Source organism: Leuciscus leuciscus (genome assembly GCF_965113295.1).
Source record: "Leuciscus leuciscus genome assembly, chromosome: 9".
Lineage (NCBI taxonomy): Eukaryota > Metazoa > Chordata > Actinopteri > Cypriniformes > Leuciscidae > Leuciscus > Leuciscus leuciscus.
The window spans coordinates 17,753,553-17,774,181 of NC_138733.1; the positions used below are offsets into that span (position 1 = coordinate 17,753,553).

Genomic DNA, 20,629 nt, shown 5'->3' on the forward strand with positions numbered 1-20,629 from the left:
GTTCGCAGATCAAATAAAAAAAGAGAAGCAAACAATGGCGTTCATACAGATGCAGGAGACTCACTTTGCATGGGAGAGAAGAAGACCTCAGAGAGAGGAGCTGCTTTGGTCCATTTGTACTGAGGAACAGGTTTGCCGTAGCTGGATTTACAGCTCAGCGTTACGTTGCCACTCAGTACAGGTTTTCCCGTCATAGAGCATACGGGCGTGGATGGAGGAACTAGAACAAACAGAGAAAGCAATCATGAGATAGACAGTTAAATATGCTATTATAAATATTACATTTTGTTAATGTACCTTTAACATTGAGGTTTAGTTCCCCTAACAGGCCTATAGCTCCTGGGATGACGACATTGCAGGCGTAGCGCCCGGAGTCGGACTCCTGTGTGTTGTTGATGTAGATGGACAGATTGGCGGAAGGCATAGACATGGAAAAACCCACCCGCTTCCGAAAGTCAGGACTACCGATGCCAATCTGTCCAGATGAGTAGGAGATAACCTGCAGTGCAAAAGCACACAGAGACACTTTAACACGCAACTAGGCTTCAGCATATTTCACACGTTTGCATATTGGTTGTCTGAACCAATCAGATGTTTCTTAGGATGTGTTCATATACAGTAAAGGGAGCACATTTTTTTTGTGTAAACCATGAAAAAAAAAAATCTCAGGATTCTATCCTGTTTACAACTGGTATTAAGATGCGTTTTGGTCGATCGAATCACAACTAGACGAGAGAGACACATTCCCGTTTACACCTGGTGTTTTAATCTATCTCTTTATTCCACTTTCAAACACTTCTGTCCTCATTTCTTCGAGGGGAGGGTCTATGGGCAGGTCAAATCTATGGGCATTTGACCACAAGCAATCCAGGCGAATGTGTTTTCGACTACCTCTGAAAGTGGTCAAAAATGGACAAGCTCAAAACGTTTTAGACCCTGTTTACCCCTGTATTTGTGATCCGACCGACCAAAAAGCATCTAAATACCTAGTGTAAACAGGGCCAAAAGCACAGCATTTATTTGCAATAGATATTTTTTTTTTCAATAATGTAAAAGTCTTTAGTGTCACTTTTGCTGAATAACACTAATTTCTTGAAGAAGAATAAAATAGCACATACTAAATGCAAAAAATGGCCAGCCTTTCAACAGGTTAAAAATGCTATAAAAAAAAGGCACCACTAAGAATATGAAGCTAAAAAAAATACCGGTAATTAAAATCCACAGTATAGGTAAACTATCATTTTTTATAGGACCTCTATCATTGCATATCAGTATTCATACGGTCAAGAACATTAAAATGAAAGTCTTCTGGCACTGCTTAGCAAGTGGCCGATGATAATGATGGAGGTAAACTGTCATGCTAAAGATAATCCTCGGGTCCAAGAGCAGATGGTCAAGTTAGAATTTTAGGCTGATTTTCCATTTATTTATGATAAGCTAGCAGGCAAAGGGAAACAAGTGCAACTACAGATTATGATAAGCATCACAAATATCATTTGAACACATGCATGTGATGTCTCGCATATGCAGTGTAACCTTACACATTATCACACCTCGAGGGTGTATTAGCTGACATTTACATCGCAATCTAAAACCTTCAGTGATAACGGCTCGAGTTAATCCACTTCTCGGCCATCCATCAAATTCATTGCGTGTAATTTCATAAGCAGGCTTTGACCTTTCAAGTGTTCCATACTTTTGCTGTGACGTTAAAGTGAAACCCATCTGTTGAGTGAGTCTGTGATAGAGGATGCAGAGGGGGTCTGACATGTTAGGTTCATGTCATTTATTAGTTTGCCGATGGAGGACAACAGATTGTTCTCACATGTAATCTGCCCCTTTTTTTTCACAATGACAGTAAAAGGGGGACAGGCAATGGTCAGCTGACAAATAAAATCGACTTAACTTTACATTAAGATATTGTGTTTATATATATATATATATATATATACACACACATACACACACACACACACATTTATATATGCACATATACTTGATATACAGAGAGCATACAATCCTTATTAATAATGATATTAAAGCACATTTTAGGCTTAATATAAAGAAATGTGCATTGTACAATAAAGAAATACTCCAAATAAACTTTAATTTTAGTCTTAAGTGATATCTCAATAAATAGTATAGTTGAAGTATACTTAGTATGAAATAAATGTATTTTAAATTTTTGTAGAGATTGTAAGATTTTTATTTATTTATATATACTAGATCAAGTTTTTACTTGGGTATATACATACATATAAATATAATGTATATGTATATAACATGGACTTATTTTCAAATGAAACATCAGGATTATAGGTTCAATATATATTATTATTTATATATAACATGGACTTATTTAAGAAATTCACCATCAAAAGTATATATATATATATATATATATATATATTCCAAACCTACTCACTTGTTTGGAATCATTGCCCCAGAAGGTCCAGATGATTGTGTTCTTCTCGATGGAGGTGGTGGGGGTGTACCAGGCCTCCAGAACAACCATTTGTCCCATGATTACTTCCATGTCTTTCCGTGGCACCTCGACCTGCTGAGAATCACCTGTGATAGAAGTGAAACAGCCACTGATGGGACTTATTCTGGAGATCAGAGGGCAGGTTCGGCAACAGTGCTTGACTTTTAGGTGACATCATTAAATAGTACATTAGAAAAAAAATAAAAATCATAATCCTACACAGGCAAAATTCCTAATCCATCCCAAAAAAACACACACAAAGGGAACCTTTACAGCCCCTCAGATCCCAAAAATCATGTACTGAAAAAATTAATAAGTTCATATAAGGTAACTCTTTTTAGCAAACTCTGTAGAAAAAAAATGCATATTCTACAAGAGCAAAATATAAATGCATCCATAATTTCCGAGCATAGCTGTGGTATGACTTCATTTGAAAATAACTAATTAAAGTAATTGAAGTATTTGAAGTGCTCCTCAGAGGCCACAATGAATTGCCAACCTAGTTTGCGCAAAGAGCAAGAAAAAGCACACAAGAAATATGAAAAAATAAAACAAAATTAACTGGTTAATTAGGAAAAAAACGATCTCCTTGAATAAGAACATATATTGCCCATACACGCAATGGTTCCACTGAAGAAAAAGTGCTAAATGATACCCTGAGGTGACTAATTTAAGCAGGGATCACTCACAGGGCAGGAAGTCTCCAGAGCTGCTCAGCTGGAGGTGGATCAACTGATCCCAGCATTCCCAACTGTCCTGGTCAGCCAGTTTGGCAGTAGATCCCTCACTTACAGATAAACGTGGTGGTGGTGGAGCTCTGCTGAGCCGCGCTGCGCTGCACTGCTGCTATATTCCCTTTACTTTCAGCTTTAAACTGAATCTGTCTGTGACGTAAAGACGCCGGTTTCTTGCTTTAGGCTGAACGCTGCCCTCAAGCTGCTTTGTTATTGCTCATGAGACTGCGCCTCCATTTTTTAATTTCTGTTGTGGATCTGGACTAGTAATCCTTCAACAATCCACGGCTCAATTTAGCAACGCTTTCTCCTGGCTCACGTGAAACAAGTCAAACTCAGCTGGATTTAAAGATGATGTAACCGACAGCTCCTTTGACAAACGCTTTCACTGCTGGATTGCCTTCATTCATATTCTCACAGAAAGATAAACCTACCAGATTAAAGGATCTGGTGGGAAACTGATCTGAACATATCCACATTCCTTATCATTTATCCTTATTTCACCTAACAGAGGGAACTATACATTAGTACATAATATCATCATCCAAAGAATACTATTATTATTAATAAGAAATGTGTATTGAGCAGAAAATCTGTTTTTTTTTTGTTTGTTTTTTTTTACAATATAACTGTTTTTACTGTATTTTTGATCAAATAAATGCAGCCTTGGAGACCATTAAAGACTTACCGACCCCAAAATTTGCACAATATATTAAACATACAAGTCTAAATAAAGACGAGCATAAAAGTGTATTTAAAGCTTTCCTTAGATATTTAGAAGAGCAAAATTTACTTCGGACTCTGATTCAATCATATTACCCAAAACAGTATTGTATTTGTTTCTGTCTGCCAGATTTGTTTTGCACTTAATCTTTTTAGTGGGAAAAGCTCAATCTTCCCCTTCGTACCACCCTGGGACTTTGGAGGGAGTGTAAGTAGGACATGCGTCGCCTGGGCTCATGAAAGCGCTGCGCCGATGTGTGGCGGCTCTCTGATGTGCCTCTGTGTGCCCAGGTTTATCCCTTACATTTCTGAGCCATAGTTGTTTATTAAATCAAGGAAAATCGTCCCTAATCCCGTCACTGGCTCCATCTGTGCCACTCCAGACAGACACACACAGTACCAAGGTGGGTAGCCTGACACGGACACCTTGATTCGAGGATTACATGGACACACTGCACACACAAATACATGATGCATGTATATTTATACACAGACCAGGTAAACACGTGTAAAACTTTAGATCTTCATCCTGATATATGTAAACAAGCTATGCATGATAACAACACTGACATTGATTCACACCAGTCTAACAAAGTGCACAGTAGTATTTTATACATTAAGAAGGTGAAGACAGGAGAAGCTGCACAAAAGCAATGGGTGAGGGACATCTTTTGGAAATGTGTGGAAAATATCACCCCCTACATTTAAAAATCTAACTAATGAATGGAAAAAGAGATCATTATTGTACAGTCTATTGCCATTACAGAAGGCCACCTAATGAGGGCAGCGGAATACTGATGGATGCAAGTAAAGATGATAGATGAGTTTAGATAAACAGACATAACAGGGTAAATATCAATGCTACTGAGTCTTATGTGCATTCAAAGGAATCAGAAATCCAGATCAGACAACAAAGCAAATTTTTATGTAGTGTACTTAGAATTTGTATCAAAAGACAAAAACACCACAAAATTCGATATATTATATAAAAATAAAATAGTTTATTTAAATAAAATTAATTGTCTAAGGATCAATAAGAATATAATTTTGTTTATAAATAAATCAAAGAGTCACTATTCACTGACAATCTTTCTATTCCAGTAAGCTGTTAACTCAAGAACTATTGTGACCAGATCACAGAGTCAGTGAGTTTAAGGGTGTGTTCACACTTGTAGTCTGGATTACAAAAATAAAACAATTACATATGATGGTATTTTGACCAGCTGAGAACTCGTGAACTCGAGTCAAACAACGACAGGAATCACTCCGTCACACACAAACGAAGATATGCTGCAAGTAGACGCGGTTCTGATGCCTGTACCATGCTATGACGAGAAAAAACAGGTATGCTTGAGCATTATGTCCTTTTTAGCCTCGCAACTTGTGACATCATGTCCCGTTTTTGGTCCGTGTGGTACATGGTACATGTCTTTGGTCCGTGTTGCATTTATATATCATTTGAACCGCACCAGAATTCACGTGGAAGCGGACCAAGACCCATCTTTTCAGCGGTCTCGGGTCCGCTCCGCTTGTTTGGTGCGCACCAGGGTTCAGATGGCAGCATTCACACTAATTCAAATGAACGGCACTAACAGAGCAATCACACCAGGGTTCGTTTTAACCCAACCAAACATGCCAAGTGTGAACACACCCTAACTCAACAACTGTCGAATCAGTCTGATTCATCCAATTCAAGAATCAGACTGATCTGATTCAATTCACTGGCTCAGTGATCCAGTGAAAGCAGATCTCAAGTTTACAGCTTACTGGAGGAGAATGACAACTGAATGAATGTCTGTTCCTCACACTAAGCTATAAAAGCGGCGCAATGATTCTTCTAAATTTTTGTGTTTCACAGAAAATAATAGCACACAAAATTTGAAATGACAAAAGGGTAAGTAAATAAGGACAATATTACAAGTAAGAGCATGTCTAGGCAACAAATAGGCTACAAGTAACTAACTTCATCTAAAGGTTCATTGACAATTGTAGGCCTATCTAAAAGCAAGAACTGACATTTCCCAGTACATCCCAGGTGCTCAAAAGCAGGCAAGAAGCTTTTATCAAACGTCCTTCCTGAAAAGAAAAAACCCTTGAGCCGGGTGTTGATAGGAGCTTACTCCCATTAAACAGAGACCCATTGTCTTCTAATATAATCTCCTCTTTTGCTTGTCTCCAGCTCACAAGGGTTGTCTGATAAAGCTTTAGCATGAGCGATCAGAGCCAGCCTTAAAATACCTGCTAATCTTGGGCAGCTGCACATTAGAAAGCACTTTACTGAGGTATGAGCGATGCAGCTCAGGTCTGATGAGTACGACTAACCCTTCCCATTTGATTTTAAAATCCATTGTAAGGGGAATGCTGGGTTTAATTATCAGAGAGTTTACCTTGAGTGCTGAGAGCGAAGTCTGCAGTATACAGTGACACTGATTGAAGTCTGCAAGGGCTCATAATGTGTAAATATAAATGCGCTCTTTTGAATAATAAACATTTGGTGAAGGTTCCTTTGGGTTACATCAGTTTAATCTTTAGTGCTTTTTTAAGCAATTTTCTGTGTTTTGTCACATCAAAGGGCCTTCTTTTAAGTTTAGATCAATTCTTCATGCATACATGGACACAAACAGGCCGTCGTCAGGGGAGGACAATCAGAAACATTGTCCTGGGCCTACCAAGGTCTTTTAGGTTGTAGCCTACTCATCCAGGCCCTGTGGATTTTAGCAATGGTCCAGCCATAGCATAGTATCTACTACCTACTGTACATAGCCAGCACTCTTAACTCTCACATCTTCATGGACACCACAATTATTTCCCTCGTGTTGTAAATTTTTTCCTTGTAATTACGTATGGTTTGCAAAAATGTGAACTGCTGCGTCTGTGTAGATGAGAGAAGCAAAGTGTATGCGCGTTGAGCACACGCTACATTATGGCCAAGCATGCGCCCTTAAAATAGCATCTGAATAACGCACCACTGACTTTAGACTAGGTTTTTCCTGGTCTGTGGCGGAATTGTTTTCTGAAACTGCAAAATAGCACCAGGGAACACGCCGGAACACGCCTCTTTTTTGCTGAACCACCCCCGGGAGCGCAAGTTCATTCCCTAATTTACCGACGTGCGTCTGTGGAGGGAAAAGTCCGCTGTGCGTCGGGTGCAAAATAGGAATGATACATGCATCGGTGTTCAAAGTCAATTGCGCTTGGTGCAAGATAGGGCCCTTCAAAACGGTAATCTACTGCTATTCCTGCAGTTCCCGGATGTGAAATGTTGAATTTTCTGTCGAATTTGAACCACTGAATTTGTGGAAGCAAATTTGTAAAGCGAAATAAAATGGACCGAAAATTGCCTGTCGAATATTATAGGTTGTATTTTTAAACAGAATGTATGAAGCTTGGAAGAGTCAGGATGTTTCTAAAAAATAACTCTGACTGTGTTTGGCTGAGAGAAGAAAGTCATAAACACCTAGGATGGCTTGAGGGGGAGTAAATTATGGGGCCATTTTCATTTTTGGGTCAACTAATAACCCTTTAAGTGACTTATTCGGAACACTTTACATAGGCAGCAACTCTGCATTCACCTAAATCAATGCTTTTCATGCAAAGGGTATGGGTATGTTGCTAAGATAACAAATTTGATATACTAATAAGAATAAAAAATACATGCACACTTATACAATTTGTTACTATGTGTTAAAAAGTTGCTTTTTAACTATTTTTGAAAAATGTACTTTTTTTTCAGGATTCTTTGATAAATAGAAAGTTGAAAAAGAGTATTTATTTGAAATAGAAATCTTTTGTAACATTATGAATGTCTTTACTGTCATTTTTGAGCAGTTTAATGTGTCCTTGCCAATTAAAGTATTATATATATATATATATATATATATATATATATATATATATATATATATACACATATACTCAACTGTCGTCTTACAAATATTTTTCACTGACTCAGTCACAATGAATTTTGGGATTGCTTTGTCCATGAAAGATGAATGTCATGCTGCTGAACTTGACCAAAATGAGGGATATTAGAAACTTCCAATCTTTTGGAACTGGCTTCAGGTCAGCAGTGTGCCTATGATGATGATAAAAATCCCGTCTAGGTGTCACGAACTGCTCCGAGACAAGAAGGTTGAGGATCCAAATGCAGTATTTTTTTTAACAGAGTAATCCAAAGACGTAATCCAAATTACAGGCAAGGTCAAACACAGGCAGGCAGTCCGGCAGGCAGTCCATACAAACAAACACAACAAGGCAGGGAACACAGGGAACACAGGGAACACAGGGAACACAGGGAACACAGGGAACACAGGGAACACAGGGAACACAGGGAACACAGGGAACACAGGGAACACAGGGAAAAGAGTAATCCACGGAACAGGCAAGAAATCCAAAACCAAGAGACATGAAACCAGGGAGAATGCTCGGAATTGCAGTGTGACACTAAACAAGACTTCACAGATAATCAATGAGAAAAACAGGCTTATATGGGGTGAGCTAAACAAGATAATGAGACACAGGTGAATGTAATAATGGGTGAAGAGTCCGGGCAGTGAGTTATGGGAAATGTAGTTTGTGAGGGAATGACAACAGTCTGATGTGGAGTGCCCTCTGGTGGCTCTCAAGGGCACTCCAGCTGGTGACCGTTACACTAGGTAGTCAGCTCACTAGTTTTGAACAGAGCCTTTTACCTTTCTTCCTCTCAGCAATTCACTCTTCCTCTCTCTTTTTGCACACATACACCCCTATAATAACAAATATTAATCTTAAAAAAGATGGAGGCCATATATTGTGACATGACATTATGGGAGATGCTAAAATAGAATGACTGCAGGGCTTGAGAAAAACTTATCGGCCATAAATATGGTCTTAAATCAATGTGACTCTTTTTTGCTCTCAGTCATCATGACCCATTGTCAGCTGGCCTTTCAGAGAAACTGAAAAAAACTGAAATAATACCTCAGTACATAGAGAGTTAATAGACTCTACAAGTTCAATAAATAACTGATAAAAAAAAACACGAGTAGACTGTGGTGCAGACAGACAGATATATAGATTTTCAATAAACACCTTTAGGGGACATTACAAGTTGTTTTGAATAATCTGAGCCGCAACCAAGATCATTATATTTGTTTACATGTCTGACTGCTCTTGAATTGTTGCACGTGCTTTAGTTTTGATTGCTGTGTTGGTCTTGGAGAGCGCTATAAATCTAAAGTGTGGAGAGCATCAATCAGCCTGAATGTGATGGGCCTGAAGTGCTCTCCATCTCTGCCACTCAGGTCCACAGGAAGAAAATTATGCCGTTCCACAAAGCTACTCTCTCCGTAGCCTCCGGCATATGGACACAATCTCCTCCTACAAATCTGTGCAGAAAATATTAATCCATGCAACAGGCAGATGGATCGGGCTTGAATTATGTATAGAGCGCAAGCTCAAGCAAAAGAATTACTCCAGCAGTCTAGCGGCACATCTGACGTACAACATCAAAATCATGCTTATCGGGTTCTCATGAAGGAAAGTCAGGAGAGAAGATCATTATGGACTCTGTGGATGGGATGTGATACACAGAGTGTCGGAGGAAATTTAATGGCCATTAAAGGCTATCAGGAGAGATGATGCCGCATGTTGCCTCGGGTCCTGAAAATAAGCATGGATGGAAAGCAGTTCACTCGTTCCTTCTGAAAAAGACTGTAGAGAACGTTTTATCAAAGTGTGCTCACAGTAAACTATACTCACAGATTCTTGGTTTGTTTGCTTCACGTTTATCTTTTTGTTTAAATAAGCCCAAAAGATCTGAATCAAAGGAAGTCTAGTCAGTCATAGCGTAGGTTCAGACACAGATCAAAGAACCACAACTGACATCCTGCAGGATCTTCATAAAAAATGAGAAGGGGAAAAACTTAAAATATGGATAAGAATTCTAATCAGCAAATACTAGTGAGATGATATACTGGGATCTGATTGTGTCCAGTAATGAAATTGGCTTTATTAGACACCCTCCATCTGCACACACTTATCAGATGTCCATCATCTAATCATACGCAGGTCTGTGAAGCTCGGCTTCAGAGTGGGCTGTCTGGATTATAAAAAGAACAAAATCTAGACAAAAATTTAGACTATAAGGCAAATCTAGACTAAATCACTGAGACCTTAAATCAGACTCTCCAGCCATGGGCTGTGGGATAAATATTTAGATGTCAGCGAGGGGAAAGGATGCAATGTCTTTTCATCTCTTGGATGTATCATTTCCAGGGAGATCAGCCAGCTGCTATGGCAACCTCAGGGCTGACATCATCTTTGAAAGTTTCATTGGGAGGTTAATTAGGCTGTTCCAAAATATGTACAGAAAATATATACAGTACACACTGGAAATATTTTTTATGTTTTAGAAAGAAGTCTCTTATGCTCGCCAGGGCTGAGTTAATTTGATCAGAACTACAGTAAAAAAAAAAAAGTAATATTGTGAAATATTATTACAATTAAAAATATCACTTCTCTATTTGAATATATTTTAAAATGTTATTTATTCAGTTATAAGTTTCAGCAACATTACTCCTATCGTCAGTGTCACATGATCCTTCAAAAATCATTTTAATATACTGATTTGCAGCTCTAGAAACATTTATTATTATCAATGCCAAAAATAGTTGTATAATATTTATGTGGAAACCATGATCCATTTTGTCCTTACTCTAATTTTTTATCAAATTAATGTCCTTTCTGAATAAAAATGGTACTGACCCCAAACTTTTGAACAGTTGTGTAAGGGCCGTGACACACCGCTTGTCAGTGTAACTCTACCTCTGCGTTAACGTGATGTGAATGTACGTCGCATTGTACAGTATGTTGAGACAGAGGCGCCAGAACTGCAACTGATAGAATGCACTGTAACACGATACTACAATATTTCTTAAAAAGCAGATCGTGGAGACGTTTTAATGTTCCATGATCAAAAATCGTGATGTCGCACACCCTACGGCTGATCGTTTAGTGCGATACATTTCTTACATTGGGTAATGCCTTTTGCTTTGATGCTGTCTTGAGTAAACTTCTTTACTTTTTCAAATACCTGAGCCACAGAAGGTGTCGGAACTCTGGAAGGCTGTAGTTTTTTTTCTTGGCAACACTGAGGCAAATTAAATTGGATGTGTTGAAACTATTAGCTGTGCTACCCCCTCTTGATATTTCTGCAGAACAATCATTGCAAATGGCAATTTTCCATCCATCCATTTTCCAAACCGCTGGTCCAATGTGGGTACAGCGTAACATCATACAGGTATAAATTCCTTTTTAATTGATTATTAAATTAAGGTTTATACATGCTAGTTTCCATGACAGAGTTTTTTTTTTTACAACATATTGTTTTTCATTACTACTGGAGCTGCTAGTTTGATAAGTTTCAAATGATTATTAAACAGCAAGCACAAACTATGCAAAAGCGACAGCCCTTCCGGCACACTCAGTGTCTGGATTCATTTTCACTCACTTCTTTAAGTGGGCTATATTAGAGGAGTAATGTAGGGGATAGTATATAGTGATTTCAAACATAGCTCATATTATAAGTTACATAAAAAAAACACCATTAAAATGGATGGTGCAGTTTTTTTTTTACAAGTGCATGTCTGAGATAAGGCTCAAAAATAGATCTAAAATGCTTGATCTGACCTAGACAAATAAGAGGGCCATTGGGAGCTGGGATGGATGCGAGAGGTCTGTGCCGAAATCCCACAGGGCTGCCCCGTACAGCTGTGGGACAGAGTGGACCCCGTGCTGAGACTCAGGTGTTTCATACAGTTGCCAAGCAAGAGCAAAGGAACTCAAAGCTAGAAAACAGAAACATGGAGTGTTTCGTCATGCGCTCCAGTGGAGAGCTGGAAAACCTTCAAAATATTGTCACATCCAAATATGAAAGCTCTCTCGCCACAGCAGACCATCAGGCCTTCCTTTAGTGCCATTACTAGAATACCCTCCTGGGATGGGAGTTTAGATAACACAACAAAAGTTTGGAATTTTAAATGTACGAAACACATTATTATGCAAAATACAGCCACTCAAGCTAGCAAGTTTGCATTCAAAAGTTTGCTGTCAGTGAGATTTTTTTATGTTTTTGAAAGAAGGCTCAACAAAGGTTACATTTATATGATCAAAATTCCACTAAAACAGTAAAATTCTGAAATATTATTCCAATTTAAAATAATTGTTTTCTATTTTAATGTAATTTATTCCTGAATTTTCATCATCATTACTCCAGTCTTCAGTGTCACATGATCCTTCAGAAACCATTTTAATATAGTGATTTGGTGCTCAAGAAATATTTATTCTTATTATCAATGTTGAAATCAATTATGCTGCTTAATATTTTGTGTATGGAGACGAAACCATGACACATTTTTTTTTCAGGATTCTTTGAAGAATAGAAAGAACAGCATATATTTGAAATAAATATTATGTAGCCTATTATTTATTTGTATGATTGTATTATTATTATTATTTTTAGTAGTAGTAGTATTTAAGTATATATTTAAGTTTTTATTCACCAAAACTGTTCACCTATCTGTTTGGTATGGTGGTTCATCTCTTCTGATCTGTGTATAACACAAGGACACCTCACTTGTCTGGAGAACTGGGATGGTTGACTCATGGTAGATGATGAGTCACTGTGAATCCATATCATCATGTGCGTCATTGACCGAAACCATTAGTCTGACCTGATCATGTGGATCATTTTAAGACTGCATTAAGAGACCTAAAGTTTAAAGTGACTCATTTAAATGGTCATTAGCTCAGTTTAGAAATAAAACTAGTAAAGTCTGAGTAAATCTCCAATCCAACTTTAGATTAGAAAGGAATTGAATTGCTTTGGGACGTTTCCCCCAGAGAAACCTGTGGTAAAATACCTTGCTCAAGGACAACATTGCTGTTTCATGACTTGTGTCAGTGTTGCAATGCACTTCTCAACATACACCATAGAAATTGTCTAGACAGTAATCATCTGAAAGGTCAGCGGCAAGCAGGGTCAAAGTTGACTGCATTGAAAACAGATGCAAATCAGGTGAAGGGGCTTCTACAGGAGTTGAGAAACACATTAATGCAAGGATGATAAATCTTTTGCTTTGCTCCCAGAGACACATGCTGCCTGTTGATGATAAACCACAGGAATGAGCTTAGAAGATGAATGAATCTTATTAAATGCTTGACATGTTTATGACTCTGCTGAAAGGACAGGTTAGGACACCCAGAGAGAGATATAATATTGTCACAGTGCTTTGCAGATATACAAACAAAACAAAGTATAAAACTAACAGACCATTTTTACACTCCACATATGCTACCGTAAACACAATGCAATAAATAATAAATACAACTGTTATCATGATGAGTTCTTAGAAGAAATATTTGTGAGAGGGTGGTACCAGATGGCACTTATGGCTCTCATGTGAATTGGTATACCTTAAAAAAAAAAATCATAAATACACTATTGTTCTGTTCAGTTCAGCCAGGACACATTAAATTGATCAAAAGGGACCGTAAAGGCATTTATAATGTTACATAAGATTTCAATTTCAAATAAATGTTGTTCTTTTGAACTTTTGTTTTCAAAGAATCCTGAATGTATCAGTTTACACAAAAATATAAAGAAGCACAAGTGTTTTCAACAATAATAAGAAATGCTACTGAAAAGGAAGTTTCGTACATGCACAGAAAATATCTTGATTCTGTGTTAAAAAATAAGGTCTATCTTTCCAGCAAAACTGCTGGAAGTGCCCCTATTATGCTTTTTTCGAATACTATGTTAAATGCAGTGTGTAATATAGTTGTTTGTGAATGTAAAAATCTGCATAACCATGAAGTGCATAACCTGCTACAGTATGCAACAATGTAACAAATTTGTATAATACCAGCCATATGGTCTGTTGCCGGCATGTTGAGATGAGAAGATGCTGTTTTCAGCGCTGCAAATCCACTTTGCATGCACTTCAAAAGGATGAGGATTCAAGCTGGAATTGATACGGAAACATGTGGAACATTGTTTTCCTACACTGAGGAAAAATCAGATATGGTAATAGGTGTTTCGATTCTGACATGCACTAAGCGGTACACCAATCACAACAGACTGGACCGTCCGACCAATCAGAGCAGAGTAGGCTCTCGGAAATAAGGGGATTGGAGAGACTGATTCCTCAAACAAACCGTTTTCAGATTTTTTGAGAAATTAGGTGATGTGCAATGTATATTATGAAAAAATTTAAGTGTTTTTTTTTACTTTAATGGATGTAAATCTAATGTAGGAGACAAAAAAAAACTAAATTAGGAATTAAAAAGCATAATAGGTGAACTTTAATTTAAAATAAAAACATAGGGCCTCATATATTGAAATAAATTAGGTAAAATATTTCAAGAGGGTTACCAACTTTTGTTTTTAGGGTTAGGGGTTGGTTAGGACAATATATCAATAACATTTAAATAATTAAGCAACTAAATAATTCCTGAAAATTAATAATACAAATGCAGAATTGAATAGTAAGTGCTCTGCAGTAGCCTATAAACTTCTAGTACATACAAACAAATTTAAAAAAAATTGGCTCCTAAAAATGTGGTCCGATGACTGCGGTCCTGAAACTGCAGCCTCTGGTATTGCAGGAATACTCAACTCAAACTTTTGTATACAGTAGTTTATATATGTAGCCTAATATGTAAAAAATATAGTAAATATATATATAAAACAGGTTGATCTGTTGCTGAATCCTAAGCAACTATTAGTCATAACATAAGCTGATGACATGTTTCTTATTAAGTTTTTTGCTATCTGTGTAAGTCATGAAATTCAAGTCATTAGATGTGTCACAGATGTCTGCATCCTGTCACATTATCCATAATACATTACTGCAAGACATAAACAACATGCACGTTTAAACAAAACAGCCTTCACTCTTCACACTGAAGGAGCCACACAACTGTCACACTGAGTTGTGTTTTAATCTGTCAGCAGATACCAGCTCTAGCAAAGACTGAATCAGGACAGAACGGCACAGGAAACGTCTCCTTTCTCTAACTGTGACACACACTATGTAGTTAGTTAGTTACTAGACATTCACAGGAAAGTCTCCTTGGAGCAAACCTGAGGTTAAATGCTTTGCTCAAGGGCACAAGAGTGATAGGTTTCCTCTCAAGTTGCCTACACCTAGGTCCTGAGACCAAAGTGTGCCATGTTGAAAATGACTTGGATATTGGTTAGTTTAGTATGAGCTAATTCAAACTTAAGAAATGGCTGTAATTATAACAGTAAAAGACTGCAATAATGCCACGGTAAAAACCTGTTAATTGGTTAAGTGTAAGATTCCATAGTATATATGTTGAAAAACTGTAGTAAATGTTCCCAGTAAAATATTGTTTAATGTACAGTTGTTAGAAGTGAAAAAGAACAAGTCATCTTATAATATACGCTACAATGAAAAAAATTTAAATTGGGACACTTCAAATTTTATGTTTTTTTCATTTAAATAATTGTTTCTTAGTTCTATGTTATTAGTTATGTACATTTGAGTCTCATGTTACATATTATGTTTATTGCATTATTTTAGTGTCATGTGTGTTACCATTATAGTGTTTTGTATTTGTGGGCAAAACACTATGGACATTCTGTACAATATATTAGTATTTACCTAAGTTTGTGGAAAAGATATAATACTGAGCTCTGATTCTACAAGTGTCATTTTCATCAGCTGTGTTTATAATATAAATATAAAGGTGTATATATAACGGTACAGAGTTTACTTCGGTAGATAGAACATTAAATCAATTAATAAAATATACTTTTTTACTGTAAATTTAAGCTCAATACATAAAACCTAAAATATTACAAATAAAATGTTTACGCTAAAATGAATTTTCTGTAAATGTCACAGATTTTTTTAGTGTAGAAGAATGAACTATTGGCCTAAATTATGCTCACACACAAGTCTATTTATTCTCTATATGCAACAATGTCTCAAGGCGAAGGAATCTTGTGAAATTTGCAGGTGTTTCACTGACACAGAAGGACATCAAGGACGTTAGATAGCGCTCCTTTTAGACCGAGTTCTGAGTCAAAGCTATGAATGTACAATAGGTTTGTACTGTATGTCCTGCAATATACCTTGGTCAGAGGAAATACACTGTTTAATTTGATGGAAACAAAGCACTGAGGGACGGCGGTACACTTCAGTGCAGTTTGACATACCGATCTAGGTCACATCTAATTTTACAACCCATGCATGCAAAGTGTTTTGTTTACTGACAATATTTATTTTTTAGTCCTTTCTGTGAGCCTTGTTTTCGTTCATGTTAAATTACATATGGCATCTATAACCCAGTCCTGACTAAACTCTATAACAGACAATAACAGACATAACAAGTGGATATTTTGATGCATATGAAAATACTGCCTGAACGGTAAGTGAGACTAATAAAATGAGGAGGATAAATATGGAGTCAAATTTATAATGATGCCGCTTCACAGCATCACGGATTTACAAACCATAAATACTGAAACCGAAACAAATGCCCTGACTCATTAACCTTGTCTCATTAGACATGCTAATTGTATTCTAAATCAAAGCAGCAAAAAATGAAATGTAAATGTTTTGCTCTTCTTGCTCTACATGACTCAATATTAGAGTGTAGACTGGTGGCTTCTCTAAACATTTACATCAAGCCAATGTATCAAACATTCATTAGTACAGTGTGGATTTCAAACCATTTGTTGCCTTACATTACTTTAATTTCACTAACTAAAAATAAAGCTGGAAAAAATCATATCTAAATATTAAATGAAAACTTAGGGCAAGACACCCCAGGTGAATAGGGTAAAAAAAAATAAAAAAAAATATAGATACCATACTTATCCAGTTGATTGATTACATTAAGAATTGCAAAAAAAAATTTGTATTACAAGTTTTATGAAATGTTATGTTTAAATACGCAAATGAGGCATTGTCTAATTAAATATGCACTAAGAAAAATCTGAACATTGGATGAAGTCGGGTTCAAAATTCATATTTAATTTTTTATGACATATTAGAGTCAAAGGTTTTTACAGAGGGGGTTTTGGAAAAAAATAAATGTTCACCATTTCTTTAGGAATAAAATCTATAAAATCAGGCAAATTATATTTGAACAAACCCCTCAGTAAAAACCTTCAGAATATAGATAGGAATAAAACTATAAAGTTTGGTGTGTGTAAGTGCTACTGAAGTGGAGATTTCTGGCTCAGTGCAGGAGAAAAAAACTCATTTTGAGAAAACGGCCTTTAAAGAGTAAAAAGTAGTGTAACTGAAATCTACAGACGCAAACAGATAGGTGCTTTAAAAGATGCATCAAAAGAGTATTTTGGATGTTTTCTTTCCAATAATCTGAAAAAAACTGTGTTTTTGCCTGTGTCTCGCCTTAAAACAGAAAATAAGAAATGCTGCCATGGCAACTAACTGCACTAAAAGTACTAAAATGACTAAAACTGAAATAAAATAAATGAACGCTACATACAAATATTTGTATATATACATATATATAAAAAATATGACAAAAGGCAAATAACACAATTCAAAATAATAGCAAATTCAAAATAATAAAAAATATATATATAATAGTATAATAATACTAAAATAACACAGAGCAAACATGATCAGTTGTTTAAAAGCAGCAATTTTCCTTTCTCTCTGCAAACAGCAACTGTTAAAGGGGTGGTATAATGTCCTTTTCACAAGATGTACATTAAGTCTTTGATGTCCCCAGAGTGTATATGTGAAGTTTTAGCTCAAAATGCCCCACAGATATTTTTATATAGCATGTTAAAATTGACAATTTTTGAGGGTGAGCAAGGGCGGGGTTTATGTCAATTTTAGGGTTGGTGATGTCACTGACTCGGGAGGAATGTCGTGTAGTCCCAACCAGTTGTAGTCCTTAAAAAGTGATTTCTTTAAAAGCAAATATCTCCCTTTGCTTTGAACTTTGAGCATTGTAACTTTGCAGATGTTGTTTATGCTCAAACTGCAACTTTACATAACTAAAGTTAAAAAAGTGAAATCATAATCAATCACCCCTTTAATCATTTGAGTTACCTAATATAAATGACTTAATACATAATAAATAAGGCTGGCCAAGTCAGTTCATAAAGCCGTCAAGTGTCAATTCTGCAAGCATTATTTCAGGGAGCTGTTGTCGTTCTGTGGTGTGAGAGACAATAGCATTCAGTACGATTATGGTAAATGGGTTATATTATGCGAGTGTGTGTGAGCAGGAGCGATGACCGTTCCCCCGACTACTTTTTCCAGGGGCATTTTGTGGATCCTTAGGGGATTGGACAATGTTCCTTAGGCCATGTAGCTAAGCTGCCTCTTCACACTATAATCCCATTACCAGCCCAAGCTGTCTTTACGGGGAAGAAGACAGGCCGATTCTGGCCTTAACGAACAACATTTCTTAATCTGTGACTTTTCAATTCCCTGTACAATTGCATTAGGCATTGCTAATATTTCAGAGAGTGGGTGGAAACCCCTTTTCACATGCTATGGAGGATTTCAGCAGATCTACTCTTGGTTATGTAGGTTACCAGCCAACATTTTAAAATAAGACATATTATCTGGAACTATTACAATAAAAATGCAATATTTAAATGGATCAGGAAGAGGAAAACGCACAAGTCTGTCTAAAAAACTAACCTGTCAACTGCCATCTGTACTGAAATGAATGGAAATTTGTCACACCAGCTATGATGGATAGATGTCCTCTTTTGCCAGAAGGAAATAATTTAAAAGGGCTGTGCATCCTTTGCCCTATTTTTTGGACAGAAAACCTATTTTATATACCTGATGGTCATTTTTTATTTTAATTGAAAAAGAATAGCACACTTCCCCTCCAACAACCAAACAATTCCTCACAGTATACGCAGGGGTCTGGTGAGGCAACATGTTCCCCTAAATAATTGATCACACCATCAGTTCACTTTGACTTCAACAATGTTTTCTCATTGCATTTGAGATGTACTAGCTTGAGCTATTCGCATTAGACATGTTCAACTAAACAATGACATAAAATAAGAGAAAAGTCGGATCTTGCTATAACTAAATACCCTATAGTGAGCATTTACTGCAGCCACACATTTTCCCAAACATATTCCTAATGGTCCTTTCCATCTCACTTCTCTGCTTGACAGTAACAGTCTGCTGCTCAGAAATAATAGATGCTACTTCATTTGCCACAAAGATAGTCCATGTTAAGTCTACGAGGGAAGCCTGAGGAGATATGCATTTCAATATTAAAATGACACTCACTTAGAAAATCACAAAGAATTTAGCGATTCTGCTTCAGATTCCTGAACAATGTTTTTATAAAAACTAAATAAAACATACAAACTTTTGACACAAAAGAACAGTAATAATGAATTCCATAATGATTTTGTATTATAAAAAATATATATTGTATTACACAACGCTGAGGCATGCCTGTCAAAAAAAAAGTCTAAGTCTTACCACTGCAAAAATGGCACAAAAGCATTTATGCAAACTTTTAGTCATAATGGTGTCGACTTGTATTGTTCCCGAATGCAAGAATTCAAAGAGTAGGCTAAACGTTTAGCAGGAGTGAGCTACTTTTGGTTTCCACAGTGAAGGATTCTGTCAGTTTCACCCAACTACCCGAAGCAAACGCTGTACAGGTAAGAAAGCTGTTAGCATAGACTTCCATTTTCACCATAATGTGGTTTAAAAAGTAGACATAGTACAATACAATTTTCAGTGAAAAACCTACCCTTACAATAACTGTTCTGTTAATAACCCTCTGTCGATCCGACTGTCCGTGGGTCGGGATACAAAAACACGGAAGTATAATCCGTTTTCACTAAACCCCTGGAGCTAACGTGAATAAACGTGAATTTCTCTGTCCATGCAACACAGAGAATGAGTAAACTTTTTCCATTTAAATACACAACAGACATTGTAATAACAATACAAAGCGGGTTGAAAATTGGCAAAGTTACACTTTTAACAGAAATTCTGAATGTAGAAGAGGAAAATATCCAGGGTACTTCACGTTTATGTGAAAGCTGTTTACATAGGTGAGATAAATGTAAGGCACTCTAGAAAAAAAAACACTACCCAAGTAGCCTGCTTACTTCTCAATTGTAAAGCAAAATAGTGAGCTCCTCTTTACCATAACAGAAGCTCACTGCTGACTTCACTGCTATTTATCAGGCTTTATGTTACAAACTTTGACAATCAAACTATTAATAAGGGCAAATGGTTAATAAACTCACTGAGCCCAATGTACACAGCACAATTTCCACAGCAGAATGTAGAGCACTCCAAACCTCCACAGACTAGGATGCCGGGCTTATCAGGTCCAAGCAGGTTTCACAGATGCTGCTCTGTGCGTGGAACTGGGACTACATCAATTTAGCAACCAAGCTGGGGAAAATTGAGGCCTGACATAGAAATGAGAAGGTAACACAACTTTGAAGATGACAAATAATTTTCAGCTGGAAGCATTTGCTATGGAGCCCAAGTTAACTTTTGAGTAGTTTATAACATAAAAAAAATGCTATATTTAAAAAAACAAAAATATAAATACATACATACATACTGTACACAGACACACAAATGCTTCTGTTTGGGATCAGTAAGAATTTGTTTTTGAAAGAAGTCTCTTATGG

General features: G+C 36.7%; 1 protein-coding gene across 1 annotated transcript in view; it reads right to left on the reverse strand.

Moving 5' to 3' along the window:
• Nucleotides 1-20,629, reverse strand: part of esamb (endothelial cell adhesion molecule b) — a 36,736-nt gene that overhangs the window by 8,860 nt on the left and 7,247 nt on the right. Inside the window, exons 2-4 of the mRNA XM_082179601.1 lie at nt 2,426-2,571; nt 298-499; nt 65-220 (exon numbers count right to left, since the gene is read on the reverse strand). Coding sequence (XP_082035727.1) covers nt 65-220; nt 298-499; nt 2,426-2,571 — 504 coding nt within the window. The remainder of the gene's footprint in view (nt 1-64; nt 221-297; nt 500-2,425; nt 2,572-20,629) is intronic.